At 42.0% G+C, this 23,857-nt stretch overlaps 1 protein-coding gene across 9 annotated transcripts in view; it reads right to left on the bottom strand.

The window, feature by feature from the left end:
- The window catches only part of LOC109988633 (C-myc promoter-binding protein-like), a 74,719-nt gene that overhangs the window by 25,089 nt on the left and 25,773 nt on the right, over nucleotides 1–23,857 (bottom strand). For 5 of the 9 annotated variants that reach the window (XM_065952636.1, XM_065952637.1, XM_065952639.1 and 2 more), the window contains exons 5-14: nucleotides 23,581–23,750; nucleotides 19,995–20,275; nucleotides 19,595–19,661; nucleotides 19,274–19,332; nucleotides 18,008–18,152; nucleotides 16,851–17,026; nucleotides 16,293–16,393; nucleotides 12,850–13,065; nucleotides 7,507–7,652; nucleotides 535–668 (exon numbers count right to left, since the gene is read on the bottom strand). In XM_065952636.1, coding sequence (XP_065808708.1) covers nucleotides 535–668; nucleotides 7,507–7,652; nucleotides 12,850–13,065; nucleotides 16,293–16,393; nucleotides 16,851–17,026; nucleotides 18,008–18,152; nucleotides 19,274–19,332; nucleotides 19,595–19,661; nucleotides 19,995–20,275; nucleotides 23,581–23,750 — 1,495 coding nt within the window. Of the gene's footprint in view, nucleotides 1–534; nucleotides 669–7,129; nucleotides 7,169–7,506; nucleotides 7,653–12,849; nucleotides 13,066–16,292; nucleotides 16,394–16,850; nucleotides 17,027–18,007; nucleotides 18,153–19,273; nucleotides 19,333–19,594; nucleotides 19,662–19,994; nucleotides 20,276–23,580; nucleotides 23,751–23,857 lie in introns of all 9 variants that reach the window. The other 4 variants (XM_065952634.1, XM_029278518.2, XM_065952638.1 and 1 more) reach the window with 1 other exon arrangement.

Raw genomic sequence — 23,857 nt, 5'->3', positions numbered from 1 at the left:
GCATAAGTTTTACAACACAGAGAAAAATGCTCTGTTTCAAATTTGCTCTCCTTGTGATGTCACAGTGGGATTCTGGTTAAAAAAAAAAAACACCCCTCCCCTGTTATCTCCACCCATAGGCTCCAGAGATTACACGCCTAGAGCAAAACGCCTAGAGCAAAACTTTTGCACAGGTCTGCCATTTTTATTCTCGCTACAGAGGAGTGATGTCTACCATGAAAACTCAGGGGGGGGGGGGCTCATTGGATTTAAAGAGACACACACACCAACACGGAGCGTTCTGAGAGAGCTGGTTTATACAGGGTCACAAACCTCCTCTGGTACTTGATTCATGTTATATTTTGACCAAAGCACAGCACAGGTGTTTCATTTAGACCACAAGGGACTGTTTGAAAAGGTGGAAAAGGGGGATAATATGTCCTCTTTAAGGTTTTTTTTCCGGCAGAATGTTTTTAGTTTGGTTGTCAAATTAGTGTTGATGGTTTCCAATGAATTCCCCCGTGTGAGAGGAAAAGTCAGTGTCACCGGTTTTACCTGTAGCAGAGAGGATACTCCTCCCCGTCGGGCAGAGGAGGCAGCTCTGGAGGTGTGATGAAGACTGTGTGCTCGCTGCGCTGGGATTCATCAATCTCTATCAGCCTGGCCTCCTCCGGCCTGTCACCGTCCACCTACGGAAAAAAACACAAGCAGAGATGTTTGGGTGGTGGTACGGTGACCTTTTCATCCATCACACACGGTGGAAATGGGGAGTCTCCCATCAGACAGGAGAGAATTTGAACACAGATCTTGACATCGTGCCCTGTGATAAATATGTCAATGTTGGCATGGGAGGGTTTCTGGTCTGCTGATTCACCTTTAAATAAGGTTTATTCCACTAAACGGCTTTGTGGCAGTCGACCTGATTGCATGTTTTCTACAGAATAAAAGGAAGAGAGATCGGAGGGAAGCTGACAGGAGGTGACCTAGATTTCCCGAGTGAACCAGCCTCCCTTCTTCTTTCTTTTTAATCTTTTTTCACTCTGCAGCCAGCGCACACTCGGAGCTGAAACTATACTATGAATCCATATTTTTACACGAACCATCTTTCATTTTAATTTTTGTATTTAATTTTAAGTTTATATTTTTTAGTCTACCTTGCACTGTCTTCACTGCCTATATTTTTTTCATCATGCTACTGCTCTATGTGCCTCATGGGAATTCCCCCTGGGGAAAAATAAAGTTGTTTGGATTGAATTTAATTAAATTTAAAACTTGCTGTTTCAACTGTTTAAACGTGCACTTCCATTTCAGCCAATAAAGCGAATTTAGTTAACTTTGCAGGTAGCTACAAAATAAGTCTCGAACTTAAAAAACTTTTCAAAATGGATGCAGCAGAGGCAGAGATATTATTCTCTATTCCTAAGTATGAGGCAGGCTGCAGGAAAGAAATCAATCCTGCAGTTCTTCATAAGACAGTGTTTATTTTATCATCCACAGGTGTTTAACATTTTCAAACTCCGCAACCTTAAAGTTCTCCAAACCAGCAAGGTGTCACTTCAGTAATATTGTTGGACAAAGTCACAGAAATCAACTCAACTGTTTCCACAGGATGAGCAGGAGCACTGTTTATGACTAGCAAAAGCAACCCCTTTGACAATCGACTGGAACGACATTCAAAAATCCTGCCTTGATGCGACTGTTTGTTTGTGTCCAAGTGTATGAAAAAAAATCCTCTGACCGACATCAGTAACGTAAAGTGAAGAAGAAGCAGAACTGTCCCGAAAACTGCGAGAAGATGAGCAGCACAGACAGGATTTATCGAGTCAAAGGGTGGATCCATACTGTACTGCAGGTCCATGTCTTCTTATGTGTGATCGTTCTGCACATGACAATAAAGATCTTGAATTTGTTTGCTTTCCTCCTCCTGCAGATATCTAGTATGCAAGAAAGTAATCAATGAGCATTAAATGATTGTAAATCTGAGTTTCTAAGGCGACGTTCACACTGCTGCCACAAAAGACCTGAGCCTGATTTTTATCTCCTTTGTGACTCAGATAGGATTTTGTGAACAGCACAAGTCAAAGTCAGATTTGAGCCACTTTCATGTGTGGATTCCTACAGGAGTCTGATACAAGCCACATTTTTAAAAAGCAATGTGAATATCCAGCCATCCATTATCTATACCGCCTTAACCGTTCAGAGTCACGGGGGCGGGAGTCGATCCCAGCTGTCACTGGGCGAGAGGCGGGGTACAACCGACCCTACACTGGTCGCCAGAAAATCACAGAGCTGACATATAGAGACAGACAACCAGCCACACTCACATTCAAACCTACGGGAGTCATCAATTAACCTAACGAGCATGTCTCTGGACTGTGAGAGGAAGCCGGAGTGCTCAGAGGGAAACTACGCATGCACATGGAGATCATGCAAACTCCACACACAGAGGGATCCTCCTGTCCGACAGGGATTCAAACTAGGAACCTTCTCGCTGCGAGACCATCACCATCACTGTGTAGCCACACAATGTAAACAGCCAAACAAAAAAATCTGATCTGAGCGAAAGAATCGGAATTCATCATTAAGGCTTGCAGTGTGAATGCAGTCTAAATGTCTCCGTTCTTAACCCACTTATCCAGACTATGTTATTAAAAGGGTGCCAGAAAAACATTTAAGTGGCAGCTAAAATGCAGCGAGCACAATGGATGATAGCTATACATTTCATCGCTGACATTTGGACTTACTTCACATATTTTACTGCAGCCTTGTTGGCAGAGCTGACTGATAGTGCCTCTTAAAGCAGGAGCTTTGAGCGTTGAGATTTTTTAGTGGATATAAAGAATTTAGGGTCACAGAGAGGTCATAAATTGAGAGGTGCTTAATGACAGGTTTTAGTGCTGAAAAAGGACGGTTTTTATTCCTGCTGGAGGGAGGGGAAGTGAAGCACTTAATGACAGTTCATAGTTTAGGCTCGTCACTGTGATAGTAATTAAAGGTGAAGCCGTTCAGCGGGAGAGACTGAAGTGTCTCTACTTTGGTGGAGTCCAAAGCCTCTTGGTCCGAGCATTAAACTTTCATTATTCTCCTCCGTGTAAGGCAGAACATCAAAGGGGAACATAATGCTGTGTGATGTTTCTCTGAGTACTGATTAAACCAAAACAGAAGAACTGTGTACGCTCAGGTATCTGGAGAGACATCAGACAAGAACCACTGCACTTTTATTTTGTCAAAAAAGCTAGCTGAGGTGATTTGGGGAACTGATAACGAAGCCTCCACAAGGCGATACATACAAAGCGAATGCAGCCTTGGCCCTGTAGCAGAAGCCGGACTCTTGAGTAGACACAGTTCCCTCAACCTACAGCGAGGTGATCGTGCACTACCAGTACCACCCATCGCCCCTGACACCCAGACACAACCATCGGACTGTGTCGTCCCTCTACCACTGCCCATCTCTCAAAGGACTGGGAGGCGGAGGCATCTGTCTGTAGATGTTCTCCCTGATGTGTGTGTGGACGATCTTGACATGCGGCCTAAATTTGCAATTACTGTCTTATAATGTTTAATAATGTAAAGGGATTTGTGTGTGTGGCTGCTCGTTGTTTGTTTGAAACTATGTTAATTGTGCTGCTGCTCTTTCTTGGTTAAATAAAAATACTTACATTTGCGGGTTACTTTTTGCGACAACCTACTCTGAGTTATGGTGACCTCATTCATGATGATATGTGGTACATATTTACAGTCATTAGGGGAAGTAGGATGTCACCTGTTCACCTGAATTATATTATCGTTTTAAGGACCACAAATGATACAAAGTTATTATTCTATTATCCTGTTGTTTTCTTCTATTATTTAAAAACCACCTTCTCAAAATAATTCCAATATACTGCAGACGTTAGCATTTTAATAAGTGAGAGTTTTTCAATCCTACAAATCACAGCTATTATCTTATTTATCCACATTTGTTTGAAACAAGGACTTTTTAATGTGAGCCAACACACACGGTCGCTCCTCAGAGACCCGAGACAGCTGTGATGATGTTGTTGTAGAAATCTGTCTGATGAGCAGGTCTGCTGTCGGCTCAGACAACAGAAAACAATACTCAGACAGCTGAGGCAAGAACATCTCGTTTGTCTCATAGGTTTGTCTCACCCCCCCCCCCCCCCCCCCCCCCCCCCACTCTCCGGATCACATGCTGAGCTTTCCAAGAGGCAGAGTGCAAGACAAGACAAGATTCAGTCTGCAGATTAACACAAACCATTTAATACCGTAAACAGCTGGAATTTCATGTTTACTTTTAAATAATCAGAGTCCCTTTTGATTGCTTCCAACAAACACAATCTACTAAAGGAATACTTTGACAAACTCCCCAAACGGACACCTTTAAAGCCCTCACCTATCCCAGCTAAGGAATTACACAGCTCATGACACCTAACTCCAAAGGCGTAGTCCAAAAAAATGCAAAGTGCTGGATCATCCAAAGGGGAAGAGGTCAAAAATCCACAAACACTTGTCGTAAAGATATTACTTCAACTCGTGGCCTTCATCAGAGCTTGAAGCCCTCAAGCCTAAAAGCGTTAAAGTTGATCTTCATATAAACAAGTGTTGCTGGAGCTTTTTTTGACCTCCTCAAGCCTTTGGGGGAGTTGTGCCAGAAAACCATAACCCGGATCCAAAAGGGAACCAATCCTCAAAAGACTAGGGATGTAAAAATTCACTCAAGATTTATTTTACAAAGTGAGACTGTAGACAAACGATGAGTGAAAAAGACTCCTTAAGGGGCTGTAAACCTGCTTGTCAGTGTGGTTTGGCCTTCTAATGTTTCTTTTCTCTCAACAAGGGGAGATGATTGGAGCTCCTCATTGTGGTGTGGATTAAATGCTGCATCATGTTGGTTGTGCTCTTTGTGTAGTTCTCTGTCTTCTTGTAATATTTTACCAAGGTTTTTGTCTCGTCTGTTATCTTCTCACCTCTTTAATTTTATGTCTAGAAAAAGCCAAAATGCGATGTGAAAATGTGAATCTTGACACCTTTTAATCCATTTATCACAATTTTACGTTTAATCTTTACATCCCTACCAAAGACCTATTTAAAATGCAGTGCAGATACAGCACAGTCAAATCTCCATTAATGACTTTAATGTCATGACAATGATCTTCATAACTCACCCTGTAAGTTTAATTTAGGTGTGACTTTTTGCATAGAGACATTTGCCAGTGAACTCATGAACACTGATAAATAAATGGCCTTATATAGTGACACGAGTATCAGAAATAAAGGTAAAGATATCTCTTGTAAAATGACTGATTTGCCCTTGTATTCATGGTCTCGACTCACTTTAAAAATCACACCATTGTTCTATTCAAATTGTCCACTTCCTGTTTGTATTGTTATGGTTTTAAATGGATGTAATTACATTTCATTTGCATGATAAGATAGTCGTTTGTGTTTCTTCCCTGCTGGATTTAATTGCTTTTGTTGCAGCCATGAACTACTTTCCCTCAGGGATCGATACGTTTGAACCTTATCTTTCCGAACATTGTGTGTGTGTGTGTGTGTGGCCTCATTGGTGCACTGTGCTTTCTCGCAGAGGGAGTAGATCATGTAAAACAGAAACAGTACAGAAAGGCAGCCGGAGGATTTAATCGGCCGTGGAGTTGTCACAAAGGGAGGTTGAGGAGAGCCGGCCATGCTTCAGGTCCGAGAACATTAGGAGAGAGGGGGGGATGCTGACCTCTGGATTCACTTCCACTATGTCTCAATTATAGCCAGAACACACACACATACACACACACATACACCGGTAATCCAAGGACAGCCAAGTCTATTACAGAGTCTGTTACAAATGACCCGCAGACGCGAGCAGAGAGCCGAGTGTCCGATGGACTTCAAGAGAGCAAACACAAAATGTAACCTTCAACTCACAAACAGTGTGATTGAGAAACTCTACGCTGTGAGCCTGCGGGGTCAAACTACTCTAAACTCTCCCAGCTGAGCACAGAAGACACACTGACAGCCTCGCCAAAGCTCTTCATACTGTCACACTGGAGGGAATGAGCTCAGGGGATTTGAAAAACAACAACTCTAAGCACCGTTAGCGCTTCAGGAATCACTGAAGCGCTAAAAGCCCTTACTCGCCCAAGTCATGAAAAATTGAGTGCGGGAAACTGTGTGCCTGGACTTTCTATGAACGTGTACTTTCACTATCGGAGGACAAACTGCTGATGCTGCAGATTTGATGTGGAGAGTGAATATTCTGATGTTCATTAAAAATGGAAAGATTCAAGGAAGGCGATACAAGTGTTGGATCAGGGGAACTTATTTTAATTATATTCTGATCTGTGGGAGGAGAAATAACATGAAAGGAAAGATTAAAGGAGATATTCACAATGTTTCTTAAAGTCACACTTTCTCCTCCTCTTCAACCAGTTTAAATAAGTCTCAGAGCTCCTCAAAACATGTCTGTGAAGTGTCTTGTTCTAAATCCACTCTGATCCTGTATTTGATCATGTCTATAAACCCCTTGATTTCAGCCCTGCTCAGAACAGGCTGTTTCTGTGTCTGTACCTTTAAATGTTAATGAGCTGTGTCTGACCACGCCCCCTCTCTGGAAGGGCTTGGGTGGCTCGGTCTTTCTCGCTGCATGTCCTATTGTTTATGTTGAGAAGGCAGACTCAGAGGGCAGAACAAACACCTAGCTGTGGGAGTGTCACCCACCTGGGGGAGGGGTTACTGCCCTTTGTGATGTCACAAAGGGAAAATCTCTAAACAGCCTGTTTGAGCACACATTTTCTGAAAAGTGGAGCAGGCAGAAGACGGAGAGGATGGACTTTTCTGATTATTGGGGGGTTTGTAGACAGACTAGGGACACATATTAGTGTTAGAGGAACATGGTGAAGTGTAGTTTACATAATATGTGAACTTGTCAAAGTTCAAATGTTGGTCGAAAACAACACCAAGGTTCAAGACGTAAAACATGCACAAACTGGGCACTACAGTTTCCCCTGGATAAAGTTTACTATAACCAACATTTTACATATTTTTGGTTTCATGTTAGAGTTTCAATGATACCAGAAATTCTCACATGCCGTTACAGTTTGGTTTAGTTTTTATCAGAAACGATGCACCATGCTCGGAGAGGAGTCCAACTCACCTTGCCTGCTTTGTCTGAACTCCGTTCTGAATTGTAGAGCTGCTCACAAACAGGTGAAGAAAAGGGAAAGAGAAAGAAACACTCAGGAAATGGGAATCAGAGAGAGGAGGAGCGAGTCTGCTGAAGAAAAGTGAAGCAACGCAGGACGGTAAAAACTTATGATTCTGAGTTAAGTGGAGCACAAAGAGGCCGGGCAACAAAAATAGAACAACTTCAAAAGACGGAGAAATGTCGAACGAACAAAAATGGCCCAAGAGGAAAGGGTAAAACTTTTCATGTTTTTTACATTTGTTGTTTGGGAAGTTTATATCCACTTCACCAACATGAATTAAAAAATATCTACATGGTATTTGTTCCATTTGATGAAGCAAAGTTACCTTGTCCACACAGTCGTCGAAGAAGGCCAGACTGGCGTCCTTGTCGCTGACGAAGGAGCACTCCTCAATAAAGCGGATGAACATCTGAGTTTTGGTCATCAGGGAGTAAAACTTCTGATGTGAGCGGTCGCGGCTCTTCAAGAAACCTAAGGACAAATAAAAAAAGTGGTTTGGTAAGCTAGTTCAAACAATCGTTATGTCTGGGTATTTATCAGCACAATTTTAATTTTTTACCAGATTGAAGATTCAGTTTATTTTCCTCGTTTACAGTATGTGCATGAAAAAGAGAAAATGCTGTTCTTTCAGCCCTGCAATGAAAATGAACAGATGTAGAAATACACCTTTAAACAACCTTCCACACTCTCTGGGCAGAAGGTGAAGAGCTCTTTGCTCTCCTGTGTTTTCTCCTTTTACCCAATCGGGTATTGACTTTCAGTGCTCATGCACGTTTAGATTGTTGGGTGTTTTAGTTTGCAGATACGCAGTCGTCCTATTTTTGCTCTTTTTTGTTCTCTGTAGGTAAGTCTTTTTCTTCTTATGTAGTTTTAAAGGGAGGTGCAGAGAGCGACGGCCCATTGCGAGTAGAGGTGGGGGAAAAAATTATTATCTTCTCTGAGATTTCAAATAGATTCATAACTTCCAAAAATATTTTTTTGTTGGGCTAATCAGTCAATAAAGTGCTAATGCTAGCTCTTTAACTCAGTAGAATGACAAATGGGGCAGCAAGAAATTCAGTCAGTCTCACAGACGACTGGAGTAGATCCTGAAGTGTGTATTAATTCAAAAATAGACTTTGAATCCATGAATCCAGAAACCTTTTGAATCGAAAATAGATTCTCAATCGAATCGTGAGAGACCTAAAGATTACCAGTCCTAATTTTGAGGTTGGCTTGGCGTCTTCCCATCTTCCTTTCTTTTTGGTCTCCAGTCCCTTTTGTTTCATTCGTTTCATTATTTACCTGTGATTATTTCTGGTGCGGTTATTTACAGGCAATTAAAGCTCACGGTCAAAAACGTTATATCTGTGGCGTCCTGTATGTTCTGGTCTCCTTTGTTTGTGAGTATTGATCGAATTGTTCTTGTTGATGAGGCCGTAACATGACAAAAGAAAAATGGAACAGCAAATGTTAAATGGACTTGAGCTTGTATAGCGCTTTTCTCGTCTTCTGACTACTCAAAGCGCTCTTACACTGCAGGTCACACACTGGCTGCTATGTAAAGTGCAGCTTGGGGTTAAATGTACCTTCCTGTTTAGAGAGAACTGACTCTCCCACTGAGCTACAGCCGCCCATAGAATGTGTTTTTTTATTCCTACACTTGTTGGGACGTATTTTCTCGTCTAATGAAAGGAGTGAATCAGATTATTTCACACAGAGCGGCAAGTGTATTAATAACTTTATCTCTGTGAAAAGAAGCAATCATCCTCAAGGGCAATTCACCGACATTTTCCAAGTGTGTGTGATTTTGTGTTAAGGAAATCTATTACCCCTCAGAGGGTTTGATGTATATAACATCCATCTGTCTTTGTTTGGATAATGTAAGCAAACACATTGTTATTAACCCTAATGGCCTATTTGTCCACCAAGATGGTGAATATCTTCCTTAATAGATGCTGAAAGCAGCTTAACTGCCTTATAATTCACGGCTGTCGAGAGACTGACAGCCAGATGGATGACCACTGGCTCACGGTGTAGAAGCTGAAGCCAAACACTGACTTGAAATGAGACAAACACGTCCTGAAGCTAAGAAATACCCAACACTGTCTTGAGCGAGCTGCGCGTCAATCAACTCTGATCAAAACTCTGCTCAGTAAATCCATTATTTAGTTCAACTCAGATTTACGGTCCAGTCAAAGTAGAATTACCGCCGCAGGTTGTTTCATGCTTCTGCTGATGAATCAAGAAGCGGTTTACATCAATCAGTGTTTCCCCCACAGAAGCACACTGTAGCTGTGGTTGGGACTCTGGTAACATTTGTATACTGATATGTATTTGAACCTTTCAATACTCTGAGAACTAAACGACAGAATACAGCAGACGGCCAACAGGAAGTGACTGTGTCATAGGGCTGGGTATTCCCCACAACCCCACGATACGATACATATTGTGATATGCATTGATTTTGGATAATGACCACAGTCCTACACAGAATTCACTACAACAGCTGTTCTTTATTGTTGAGAATAACAGCAGTGGCATTCTAAGGATCCTACAGCACAGGCCTGCTGTGTAATACAGCACAGATCTTCTGCGTTTGGTAAATCAGCCCTCTCTGTTCAGATGCTGCTGCAGCACTCTTGAGGGTAAAATGATTTTGTGAGCAGAAACAGATTGGACTTTGAAACTGAACCTTTAAGCCAGTATGTATGTGAGTGTTGAAATGTAAACATCAAGGTTTAAAAACATCAAGTGTTACCAAACAGCAGCTAATAACACAAAGATTGATCGTTGAAAACCAAACCAATGCAGAGTGTTTAAAGCAAAAGCCTTTAAAGGCAGGGTTGGTAATTTTTGAAAACTAGCAGGATTTCTAAAGTAACATTCCCTCGGTGCTCCGTATGCACCCGCCCCCTCCCCTCTGTGCTCCCTCAAAAGCCACGCCCCCTCACTTACATGCACGAGCTTCGTTGGTCCAGAAGCAGACCTCAGCTCATCGCTTGCATTGTGTAGAAACTACGTCATCTCATGTCTCATTCAGCAGTAAGTAAACTCACATTGTTGAGTGTGGGCTAGTGCACGCAAGGGTTTGAGAACAAGCAAGGAGGCGCGTGATTGGTTCACCAGATTGGTACCTCGTGGCAGACATTGGTCAAAGTTCTTTCACGCTTACAACTGCTACAGATGACGGATTTTCTTCATTCCTTCTTCAGAGCACCTGAGTTATTCATTTCTGTCAGGACCTAAAGACAATTTTAACCAGAATCTTAAAAAAGTGTTTCTGGAGAAAATGACCAACGCTGCCTTTAATATCTGTGTGTGTTTGTTTATCATATGCTTTCAAAGTCTCAGAGGAAAAAAGGAATTCAGACGTAATCTGCCTGACATTCTGGTGAAGTCACAGATATTGGACTAAAAGAATTATAATCTTTTAATGGAGGAAAGAGTGAGTTTATTTTTTAGAGAGCAGCAGGGAAACATAAAAATGATATTCCCTGTGGTCACATTATGAGTCTAATTTTTCTTGCGTTATGGATAATGGCTGTGTAGACACTCAGGGGTTCACACTCATGATGCACGAGCTGTTACATCACAACATGATGTACTGCAGCTATATCATATAACACTCTGGACACGACCTTGGCTGCAGCGCCTCCCCCAGAAGAGCGGCCATGATTTCAGCTTAACTCCTTTCAGATGTGATGCGAACCAGCTTTCTCTGGGCTCCGGTCCAGAGGCCACGCTCGAGCCTCCGAGTACCCTTCAGTCTGCAAACAGCCGTGAACCTCAGACCTCAGCTCCTTCAAAAACCACGGCCTTCCTAACCCAAACAGCGTGCGTTTATGTGTGCGCGTGTTTACTCTGAGGCAGCGATGGACACTTATGAAGACTCATGTTTTAAACAACACCATCTGTTTTTGAGGCCGGCCAGCTGTAGAGGGGAAGGCGCTACAGATGACGCAGTATTAGTTTATATATTCATAGATGCATTAGTGGTAATCATGCACCGTTACAAGCACGAGTCAAACTGGCTTCAAGCTGAATAATCATGAAGAAGTGAAGCTAAACTTTTTTGGATGACAGTCTGCTGTACCAGCCTTCTGTTTCAAATCTGTTTCATGACTCCATAGTGTCTGCTGCGATCATCTTTTTTAAGTTTCCATTAAACCTAAATAAACATTGATGTCTCTTTTGTTTGTATTTTTTCGTTTGTGTTTAATTCATTGTCCCACATATGAGAGTATCTGCCTCCATTATAATAAAAAAGGATGCTTTGTTATCAAACTTATCACTGCTAGGAAAAAGTATTTTTTCTAAATTATATGGATATTTTTTTAATTTGCATTCAAGAACATTTTATCAAATTTATTTTGCCTTATGAAAAATACCTTTTGAGTGCAGGCTAGCATTCGATGTTTGCTATATTTATGATCCTGCCCCTCTCCTTCGCTGTTTTTCTGGAGATTCAATATCTCCAAGTCAGTTTGACATATTCATCGTATCAACAGAAGAGTGGAAGAGAGCATACTGGCAGACAGAAAACATGAGGAAGCTTCATCGCGTGCAAGGAGATTGCACCAGTCACATGCTGGGATATAAACGTCATCACAGCTCGTTTTGAATTTCCCAGAATATTTACCTGCTGTGTTCACACACATCGGGGAGGGAAATGTTTCCGTTTTCAAGAGTTTTTTGTGCTCATTTGAAACAGCTAATCTTAGTTGTCTTGATTTCCCCCCTCTTCATCTTTTCACTTTTTAAAATCAAGCCCTCGTCAGCTGTTTGAAAAACATTCTGGTTCCTGGTTCATAAAACTTGGACTGATATATGATCAATGGAACTGACTGCACATGACACAGGACAGATGTTTGTAAAAAAAAAAAAAAAAGACTAAAAGCATAGCGTGGGCGCGGCTGTGGCAGCTGCGGCTCAGTGGTAGAGTCTATCGTCTTGATGTTGGCAATAATAATGTAACAAAAAAACTTAACTCAAGATCCTTTTAGGAGCTTTTTTTTCTATCCTCCAATTTTACATTTCATTTAGCAGATGTTTTTGTCCAAAGTGATGAACATCTGAGAGTAAGTACAACACTAGAAAGAAGTCCCATGCCAACAAAGTCCCATCAGATACAGGTGCTGATTATCCATTATTGGTTTGCAATGCTTCCTCTGATTACATTCTGTTTAAATGAATACTTAAAAAGCTTTTTAAATCATGCTTGTTGACTTGTCCATTCTCTGAAAACTGCAGTGATTGTGTGTTTCTTTCTGTTTATTTACCAGAAAGCCCAGTAAAGCAATAATTCTACCAAAGACTCATTACATGTTTATCTCTGTCACGAGTTGCTGTTGGACTTCCTCGTCTCACACACGACAGTCAACGTTCAGATTAACGATTTTAAGACAGAAAAGCTTCAACCATCTGTGACTGAGTAAACACGTCGGTGGGAATCGTTGTCCGGATACATTTCTTTCAGAGAAGAATTTGGCTCGAGACACTGTTGTGAAAAGTTGTCTTGTTTTGGTTCATGTGTGAGGAGTTTGAGGAGGCTGCTGGGGACTAAAACAGCTGGATTCATGTTTCCTGTGTGACTCTGACCTGACCGTCTGGCTCTGACAATCTGTACGAGGACAAAAACTTTTAGTATTTTCTCTCCAAGAGGTCAGAGTGACATCGATTCTCACACCTTGCAAGTCGAAGAGCGAGCTGGCGTCCGTGGCTTTCTCGGAGGGCGCCTGGGTGATCGGTCGCAGGAATGAACGGTATCCTTTCAAAATGGCTGCCATGAAGCGCAGGAAGGCTTCCTGGATCTCCAGCTCCAGCGTGTGGAGGCTTTTTCCACAGCTCAGCTCCGAGCTGTCACTCATGTTCAGCTCCAGCAGCCCATCAGGCCGGCACTGACCTGAACACAGAGGAGACACAGCACCAGTTATAAACGAGCATATGGCTGTACGTTGTGCAGTAAAAGTGAAATATTGTGACCAAACGGTGACACAGTTAGTCACAGTTAGAGGTGTCGGTTTATTTTTGAACCCGTCTGTGATGTTTCTGATAAATGTTGTAACTCCTCTGGACTGCTGTGATTTTATATTTGTTGTGCATCTGCTTTTTTTTTTCTTGCTGCTGTTCTCATACGAAGCAAAACTTGTTTAAAGTTGATTATTTTAACTTGTCGTGTTTTATCTAAAACAATCTCCCTGGCTAACAACCCTGTATTGATTGTCTTGTCAGATATGATAACAGTTTGCTTTAGCTGCACACTCTACCTCAGGACTCTCTGCACATCGAGAGCTGGTCTGCTCGATGCTGAAGCGCTCAAACGTGTAACCATTCTCTACACTTCTTCCAGAAAAGGTTTTATGTTGTTTTGATTTTATAATATTCAGATGAATCTCAGAGATGTCGTCATCAGTGCCATGAGCACATATGATTTACTGTGATGCAACATTATACTGCAGCACATTAAGTACAAAGTATACATTTTAAGCTTTGGGTCCCGCTGGTTTCTTTAACTAGCTGAAGAAAAAGCAGTTTTAGCAACAGGGTTGGAAATAAGCACCCGTCACCAACGTGGCCGGTAAATAAAAGTAATGTATCAGAGTGATTTGGGAGATGAAACAACGTAAATTGAGCTGCATCCTCCGATCCGACTTTGAGCAGAGACAGGTGGTCTTGCACGCTCCCAGAGCCCCGCCTCCTCCTAATGTCAGTATTTTCTTTAACAGCCTTGTGCTTGAATACTGTAAACCTTGATTATAATATTTAACATTTTGCAGTCGCTTAAAATAAAGAGGACGGTAAAAAAAAACAAGTGATTTTTGAATCAACCAGTCACAGTGGAAGGTAGCCGAAAAAGTTCATTTCCAACCCCGTTAAGTGAGCTGATTGTCCAATAGTCCAACGGAGGAGCAAATCCACGATGCAGCCAAAAAAGGCTCTTTGGGTTCTCATCCATCTGGAGTTAAAGTACAAACACTTTCATATTGACAAAGTGACACACGAGAAAACTCCAACTTTAGCTTTTCTCACACATACACTCCTGAAAATGTCTTGAGAAATTCAGAAGGACTCCCCCCTGAAATCCTCCAGATCTAGCTGTTCACACATGCACCTCATAGAGGGGAGACTTTCCCGGTCTGAGGGGAGGCTGAGGGTCTCTTGAGGCAAAAGACGACGTAAAAAGAACGACGCGGAGGTGGCAAAAGAGTCCGCATAACAACTCTATTATGAGAATATTTGTCTTCATATCACAGAATCACAACATCGACAAAAGAGCAGAGGAGAACAAACTGGAGAACCGAAAACTTAAAGCAGCCGTTTAATGACGTGCATGGAGATTGAAACTGTCATACAATCTATGGTTGTGCACCGATCGCAGGGAATCAACGTCACCACTCGAATTCTCCTTTTTATATCCTGCTGCGTTCTCAGCTCACTCTGACTTTCTGCAGAAAACATACTAGGAGGCCTGCAGGAGAAACTTCCCGGATAAAGTCTGAGAGAAAATTCAGATTCAAACATGCAGCTCACCCAGAAAACTTCAGGAGTTTTGTGCAAGTGTGAAAGCAACTTCAAACAACTTTGTGCAAAACTTAATCATGCACTCGCAAAGTCAGTAACAGTAATGTTTGAAGGGCTGATCAAAGCTGCAGTCCAGAAAATGATATCAGCATCTGTCGCTGCAACTTGAATTTAAATCTGTGTTCATAAGAACATGAAGTTTGAATCACAACTTCAAACTGAGGCCGCCGCCTTTAAAGTTTCACATTTTGCATTTTGATGAAGACATTTAAGGTGATTATAAGATATGCAGTAGAAGTCTCACACCACTGCACTGCCTTCAGTATCACTTTAAAGTATTGGTATTGCAAACGAGGATTAGACGTTACATAATTAGGAAAAATAAACACAAGTTGATATCCAAGTTTCCAAACAGCCATCGGGCTTCGATGTCTCGACTCAAACCTCGGGCTGTCACATCAATATTCAGCACTTCTGGCAGAAACTGGGAAGATTTTCAACTTCACTGAATCAGAAAATCCATTTCATTTCTACAGCTCAATAAACGGCAGGTTCCAAGGAGAGCCTCCACGAGTAGCGGGGAGAGTTGACAACAAAACAATGAGCAACAGAGACGACCAGAGGGGTAATTAGGAAACTGTTATGATGTAAACTGGATTACTGCGGGCTTTCAATTAGCTAAATAGACAGGAGAACATTACAGAGTGAATGGGGAATAATCAGAAGACAATAGAGTCCAAGATTAAATATGATGAATGAAGTGTAACACACTCTTTGAGGACCTTAATCAGCTACAAATAAGCTTTCATTTTTGATTAGAACAAAGGGCAGAGCGAGCGCCGGTAGCCTTGTGGTTGGTGTTGAGATCGCCTGACTACCTGAAACCGACAGAGGTGATGGATACAGGGTGTTGACGGCCTAGCAGTTAGGTCATGCCTCCATGTACTGACATGGCATTTCCCACACTCTCAGGTTTCTGACTCTATCTACTGTCCTATCTCTAAATGAAGGGGGAAAAAAGCCCAAAAAAATTTACGTTTAAAACACATACTTAAAACAATAAAAGCCGAAATTCTGTGGGAAAAGAAGCAACATCAACAGTTTAGGTGATACAGTACCAATGTTTGGTTTCAAACAAATAACAGTGAATTTTGAATTTTCTCAAACTATAGCTGACCATTATCAAACATCGAAACATAGTTTGTTTCTTAACACTTATAATGACTGTAATATAAATCATAGTCAGAGGAAATGTTAGTTTTTGAATAATTTGTCAAAAATCAACTTAAGATCATGATGATGTGACTTTTTTTTTGAGTTCATTACCAAACAATCTTAAAAAAAACAAAAACATTCAGCCGCAACCAAACCTTTCCAACATTATAACTTCAATACTTTTTCATTTCATTGTGCAGATGTGAATGAACTTCAGTTTGTCAGAAAGCGTCAGCCCCAACTATTTAACAAGTTAATAAAAGCACTTAATGGTCAAGTCAGCTATGAATGTAATGCATCGTACATGCAGGTCTGAACATGAAACACAAAACAAACTTAACACATTTTAAAAAAAAACCTTTGTTGTACTTTATTCAGCAGCTCAGAACTCACCGTCAACCAGCTGCTGGTAGAGGCTGCTCAGCACATTCATGAGGTTTTTACAGGCTTTCTTTGGCAGGATCTTCCATGTGAGGGCTCGCTTATCTTCATTGCTAGAAAAGCAGAAATACACCGTGAGCTCTGGAGAGGCTCAGAGAGGCCAAAACCAACATGGACAGCAGCCGGGCCAGGGGGGTTAGGACCACCCTGACACGGCCTGGTCGCTTATTTGAGCCCAGAAATGATTTGAGGAAATATTCTAACCATACCTGAAACACCACAAAAATGCATTCTGTTCTTTTTTAAAATGAGTCTGACACTACATAAATAACCATTTCCACCCGGGCGCCAGGTCTCTAAACTTATAACTCATGACCGGGCAGTAATGTGGTTTAGGAAAAAAAGACTAACAAAAGAAACAATGTGGAGCTCTTAGGTTGAAGTGCTGCACAGGATATGTGTGGTTCACCGACCACACACACACACATACAATATTTATCCGACAGAGTGAAGAAAGATCAAATTCTGCAAAAGTTATTGGAAGGTTTTTTTGGGGGGTTTTGTGCTCACTGGAAGATGGTGTTTGTGTCCAGGTCCACACAGCTCACGTCAGGTGGGGGGTCGTAAAGATCAAAGTAGCGGGAGTCCACTCCGACGATGAACGGACAGGGGGCGCTCAAGACGTCGGCTAACGCCAGCGGGCACAGAGGGATGTACGGGCACGGCCAGTGGAACGGGAAAATCATCTGAGGAATGACAGGAAGACAGATACAGTCAGATGATTGTAAAGAAAGGTAATCATATTCTCCAGTAGCACATTTACGCAGACAGTCGGAAAAAAAAAACACACTTCCCGATGGTAAAAAGGTAATTCATTGAAGAAGAAATTCGGTCAACAACTTGTATTGCCTTCCCACTAAAGTTGAACCAATTTGTTTTCCCCTCAACAAATGACGACTGTAAGACGAATGCAGTGACGATTAGAGACATGTTAGACATTATTAAAAAAACATGAAATGAAATGTAGAAAGAAAGAAACATATAATTCCAAACTCAAAGTAGAGGATCTCAGCATGACGACCAGGACATCGACATAATAATGTTTGGAGATGTGTCACAACCCTGATCATACAGTAAAAAAAGACTAGCTGCTTGAACCTAAATCAGTAAAGAATGAGGAAACTCTTGTGCTTCAGCCACACCTCAAATGGAGGTGGGTGCTCTCAGAGAAGAACCTTAGACATTCAAATTATAATTCAGTGGACTCCTTCTTTCAAGCAGGAGTCAAAGAAAGTCCTGGAGCAAACAAATCACTTCAGGCAAATTCATTTTGGTGAAAAGGACTCACGTTTCAACACACTGCGTCTGCCACTGAGGAAGACGCAGCACACTAAAACAGTTACTGTCCGAGCTGCCTTCAAATTAAAAGTTGACTGAGTTTGAGATGATTTGAGATGGATTTGATCCATTTAGGATGAAAAAAAAAATAATCTAAATTTCTGAGTGAAATTAACTTAATTCATGGCCAAACTGGGATTCAAAACAGGGACCTTCTGGCTGTTAGGCGACAGTTGTAACCATGGCTACATGGTCATTTAATCCAATATTATCTTAAATATATTCTTAGAAATGGCTCAAATTTAAAATAAGGTTGATACTTTTGACTCATTCTGAATTTACTCCATGTTCTATTTAGACTGAAAACGACCTTAAAGACAGCGACTTACAGACACCAGAGCTTCAGTGACGCTGGTCAGCACCGCAGGCCGCAACGAGTGGATCAGGATCTTGTGTTCTGTGACAGCAAACACCAACAACGTGACAGCATTTTCTGGTCCGAGGTTCTGGAGCAGCGTGGAAAATCTTCCACCACTGGAGAAAAACACAAATGTGCAAAGTTAGATTCAAACAAAGATTATTATAAATCATTCATAAATATTTACAACTTCCTCCAGCCCCTGAGCACATTTCTGCTTCCAAATATTGTTCAGACATAAAATCTTATCATCATGGATGAAGGAGGAAATCAGAATAATCCCATCAACTCGTGTTTGCTTAAATGGATTTTGTTTATGTCCAGATTTGTTATGGGATTTTTCTGTCTCTGTAGTTACTTGTAGGTGCCTGACATCTCTTTATCTTTATCTATCTCTTTTGTCTGAACTAGGGCTGTGGGGGTCGTTTGCCTTGTTTAGCTTTTAGAACTTGTGTAATTGTATTGCTGCCTCTCCATATTGAAAAATAACCAATATATATTTGATCACCAACAAAATGTAAGTCTGATTTGTCATCCTCTGTAACTGATGTCGGCGTGTGGAGTTTGCATGTGCTCTGTTGTCTGTGTGTGTTTGTATCCTGAACTGTGACTTCCTCTCAGTGTAAACTAAATGGGTAATCTCAAATCGTTAAAATTGAAATTAAAACATGCCGTTGTGCAGCTGTTCATCAAGTCAAATACAAAATACTTTTCCTACCCTTCCTACAAGTTGTACTCTTATTTTGCTAATTTCTATTGTCGCTTGTTTTGTTGCTGCAATGTGAGCCACTGTTAACTCTTAAAGTCCACCATAAACTAACTAACCAGAGCTTACTTTTTTAAAGTCTTGAAGTCATGAAGGTGTAATAGACGGACGAACGCCCCTTGGTTGGAACTCCTTTATATTCATTTCCTTTTAGCTTAGGTTTCCATCTTTCTCGCTCTGCCACCTCTAAGTTTGTCGCTGCCTCTGCAAATCTATTCATGTCTCCTTTCACCTTCTTTTGCTCCAGTAATCTGATCTTTATTTTTATCTTCAAAGCAGTTACACCACAGGTGATCAACAGATAGTCTCAAATCCACTTAGGTATGAACACATGATGCTCAAACAGATCCAGGACCCACAGTAATGATCTGTGAAGACCTCAAATCTGAACAGACACATGGTGATCTGCAAATCCATAAAGTGCACTCAGGCTTCAATTAGTAGGGAACACTTGTGTGCAGCTGTTCTCACCTGAGCGGTAGAGGAGAAGACACCGGCTGGCTGAGCATCAAGCTGTCGTGAGGGGAGAGCTGTAGTAAAGGTGGAAAGTTGAAGTGAGATTAGAAAAAAAAACAAAAAAAAAACAGCCGAGCTCAAAATGCCTTCACTGAAACATTTAAATATTCATCCATAATGGAGGACTCAAACTACTGCAGCCCCAGGCAACCCTAAACAACTTCAGAAAACAACACTGCAGTCTGCAAAAAAATTATAAGTACCCATTTTTTCCAACATGAACTATGTGCAGCAGACACCGCAGGAGGGTTTTTAACGCTTCAAAACTAAACGTACCTGAACCAGGATGCGAGGCCTCTGGGAGGAAGGGAAGGGAACTTTGTGCATAAAATGAGAGATGTGCCTGGGAAGAAGAAGAAGAAGAGGAAGAAGAATTAGGGGATGTGAGGCCAGAAATAATACAGCATTTGGCAGCTGAATAATCTGTCACAGAAACCCCCTTGTGCAGGAGTGAGAGTTAGTAGCAGCAGAAAAACACGAGAGTATGAATCCTCTGGTCAGGTCAGGTGAACATCCAATCAAAAACAACTTCTCCAGGGGAGAACCGTGATACTGACGACCAAAACACAAAAACAACAATGATCCCAACGGTTGATAACACTTCAGTGAATGAAGATTTCAAAGACTTAGAGAAGAACATTGGTCAAAATAAAGATATCAAAAGAAGAGAACTCACTTCTCGATGGGCAGGGCGTGAGGGCCTGAGATGGAGTAGCGATAGAGGAATGTGAGGAACTTGCGGAAAGCGTCAAAGAAGGGCCAGTGCGAGAGCAGACAGATGCACTTGTTGGTGTAGACAGAGCGTGGAGTAGCAGGGCTGTTGGAGGCGGGCGGCGTAGTCTTGGAGGCGGGCGGCTTGTTTGGTTCCGGGCTCAAGAGACCCAGCTGGGAGGACTGCTGATCAGTCAGACACTCCAGTGGGTAAGGCTCATAGAACTGAATCGCAGCACCGTACACCTGAAGCAAAGAACATGTTGGAAACACGGGTCAAGATCTGCAGATGTATCATGTCATGCTTCTGAGATGTCAGCGGACTCTCCTGCTACACAACCTTCATCCCCTCCTTTTGTCCATCAAGTGGTAACCTCGAGGTCTGAGAAATGCAGAAAGTCCTTTGTCTTAACCGTCTTAATGAGCAGTAATAAAAACTTTATTGTGCTAGACTTCTCAGAGCTGCTTACAACATTTATACTCTTTATTATCTAATCTGCCAAGTGACATTCAACCCACAATTATAGAAAATATTCACATTTCAACAGCGGAATTTGGCAACGTTTTAGCACAAAAAACAACAAATTATTAATTATCAAAATAATAGTGTTTTTTTTTGCTCTGTTCTGTTGATTGACTAAAAGCACAACTCAAAACTAATTTATTTGTATACAGCGATATCCTAACAGACCAAACTGTTCTTCTAACTGCCAAATTCCACAAAGTCCGTCAGCGACGGGGTTTTGCTCCGTCACAGGGGAACTACAAGATCACGCAGGAATAAAGAGGAAAAACTAGCAACTGCTTTGTCTTCCTGAGGTTGATTTGTTGTTCATTTGGTGCCTGTTTTGGACGTAATGTTGATAAAGTGATGAAAAAATTATCCTGTGTCTGTTTATTGTGTTTTATTTTGAAATTGACCACATGCTCGGTGCGTTTCCTTGTCTGACTTCCTGTCCGGCTCGATCTATTTTGTCCAGCTCAAGGCGTATTGCAGCGAGCTCAGTCCAAAACAGACTTGCAGCGTATTTGAAACAGAGCAGAGCGGAGCTGCTGGCACGCTCTTGAGACGGTCCGCGCCGCAAACTGTAGAAACAGGAACATGGACTGGAGCAGCGCAGACGGGCAGCGGTGCGGACCGGAGTATGTGGAAAATGGCAGTAATGAGGAACCTCATTGATTTAAATCACTCTCTAACAGGTATGAGTAAAACAAACCAATATAACTAAAGACACAGAGACAATCCAAAATATCCTCTATCTAAAAATGTCCCATATTTACAGTCAACATTTGGACTATCTCTCCCACTCAAAATGTAAATTAAACCTCTTGTCATTTTTGAACAACAACTTCCCGGAGAAAAAGCCAAACAGATGAGCGAGCCAACTAATAATGAAAAGGAGCAGACTGTTTAGAAACCTTTCTGCAGTGCTCTAAATCATCACCCCGCCCTCTTAAATTAATGAAAGAATCAATAGGCACAGAAATAAAGTAAGCACGGAGTACTTTGTTTAACTGTTGTCAGAATCACGAGTGCCAACCGGGGCCGAACAAACAAGGAGCCGGCTGGAACAGAGTCGGCATCAAGACAAATAAAATCCCCTCTGCTTACTGGAAATGTGAGTTTCACAATTCACACACATCAAAGCTAACTGGCTTATCTGCTGGCTGACTGTGTCCGCCTGTGTGCCTCAGTTTGTAACATTTTCCCCAAAAAGGACAGATGTTACCCAAGACTTTGTTTGCTGATGACTGACCTCAGGACGCCTGTGTGTGTGTGTGTGTGTGTGTGTGTGTGTGTGTGTGTGTGTGTGTGTGTGTGTGTGTGTGTGTGTGTGTGTGTGTGTGTGTTCGATATACAGACTGAATAATTGTGGCTCATTCTGGGTTAGTGTTTTACCCCAGTGTTTTTCAAAGTGGGTGTTCAGACCCAGAGAGGTCGCCAAAGAGTGCTAGGGGGGTCTCAGAATCTTGGAGGAAAGAAAAAACATTATTTGTGAGAAATAAATTGTAATCTGTATTTTTAGATTAGTAGTATGGCTTTAGTTCTTGGTCTCAAGGTTGATGTTTTTTTCCATCGTAATGTCCAAGGAAGTTAAGAAATGTTGCAAGAGGGGGTCCTGGTCTGAGGTTAATGCTCTGTGGGGGTCCTTGGCATGGCAAAGTTTGGGAACCCCTGCTTTGGCCATCATATGCTGCAGATAACACACATGTTCAACAACGAAAACCATGTAGACATAAAAATAAGAGAGGAAACAGTGAACTCTTTCAGCACACACACACACTGTTCTCAACAAATATCCTCAGCATGGTCTCCTGCAGGCCATCCAAACACACACACACATACATCGTACACACAGGCTTGACTCAGCAGCAGCAGAGCGCGGAGGGTTTGGCTCCAGTGATCCCTGCTGACCCCTCACTGGCCTTGTTCTGCAGAACCGCTGCCATCTAAACATCAGCAGGCTTTGGATGTTATTTGTATTCAATCAGGATTGTGTTTCACCACATAATTCACTAATACGTGTCAACATGAGAAGTCATCCCAACTGGACCACTTTCCAAACCCACAGACCAACGCAGCAGGAAGCAGGGCCTCATGTTTAGATTCTGAAAACCATGAATGTGTTGTCTTTAGCTGACGTTAAGTCTGCAGGAAATCAAACATATAGGGAGTGGTGTTGTCACATTTGCATGTTTCTTCTGTCGTTAAAGGCAGGGTTGGTAATTCTGGTTTCGCAGAGTGAGAGGTTATAAGTAACCTTTGCAGCGGTCATCTTGGCTGAGCCTTCTCCGTCATCCTCCAGTAGACGTGGAAAAGCTCTGGTGACAGTGAAGCACTTTGAGTGTGTGCTAGTGCAGTGGTTCCCAGAGGGGGGGTCGCAAAATGCCTTCCAAAAACAAATACAAACTAGAAATGACTTGAAATTACATATTTTACCCATTATTGTGAAATTACATACAAAAGTGTTATTTTTTTAGTATAAGGCTGTTGCTGTTGTTTCTCTCCTTTTTCTAGACACATGATTTATTGGGTGTAACAGCCGTTTGTGTCCAAATCAGAAAATTGCACTATCAGTTCCAGCGCTAATTCAATCCCAGTCATCCAGCTGGCAAAAAAAACAAACTGGGCTAAAAGCTCATCTAGGCCTCAGAGCATATATCGTTTACAGATGTTTACACTGTAATCTGAATGTAATCTATGTGTCGTTTGTGCAAAATCACACATCAAGGACCCCATGTGCATTTTCTACATCCTTTAGCTGTATGTGAGGAGGCCCAACCTTACAATGCAAACACTAGATGTCAAGTAACAATGTTTTTAACCAACGAAAGGAAGACGCATTGTGACCCACTTTCTCTGCTGGCATGTGGGGTATTGTGGTTTTCTGCGTCACCTGTAAGGGTGAAAGTCACAGTACGCTGTTGAGGTCTAACAGTCACTGGCACCCTCGCACCTCAAGCTGCTACTGAGGTGTTTCCTGCTCGTGTGGATGAGCGGGAGAAAGAGAGGAAGTAGGAAAGAAGAATCTAGCTATTTCCACATTTACCTTCTCTCCAGATGCTCCAGTCAGGACAAAGGTGGAAAAAACAGGGAGGGAGTATTTGGTGTTAGCTGGCCAGCACTCGATTGTGGCCCCCATGGGAAGGCAGAAGAGAGGGACGGACTCCGGCAGGGGGAAAGACTCGTAGTCCTCCTCTGGATATCTGCTGAATAAACCTACAAGTGGATAAAAAAGAAAATCAAACGGAGAACTCCATTCAAAGAACCGCATGTTGCCATCTCTCCCCGGTGATTATCAATTAACAGCCGATTTAGATGCGAAA

The sequence above is a fragment of the Labrus bergylta genome, chromosome 3 (assembly GCF_963930695.1).
Source record: "Labrus bergylta chromosome 3, fLabBer1.1, whole genome shotgun sequence".
In the NCBI taxonomy this organism is placed as follows: Eukaryota; Metazoa; Chordata; class Actinopteri; order Labriformes; family Labridae; genus Labrus; species Labrus bergylta.
The sequence above is the reverse complement of the archived record's forward strand: the minus strand, read 5'-3'. Positions and strand labels throughout refer to the sequence as shown.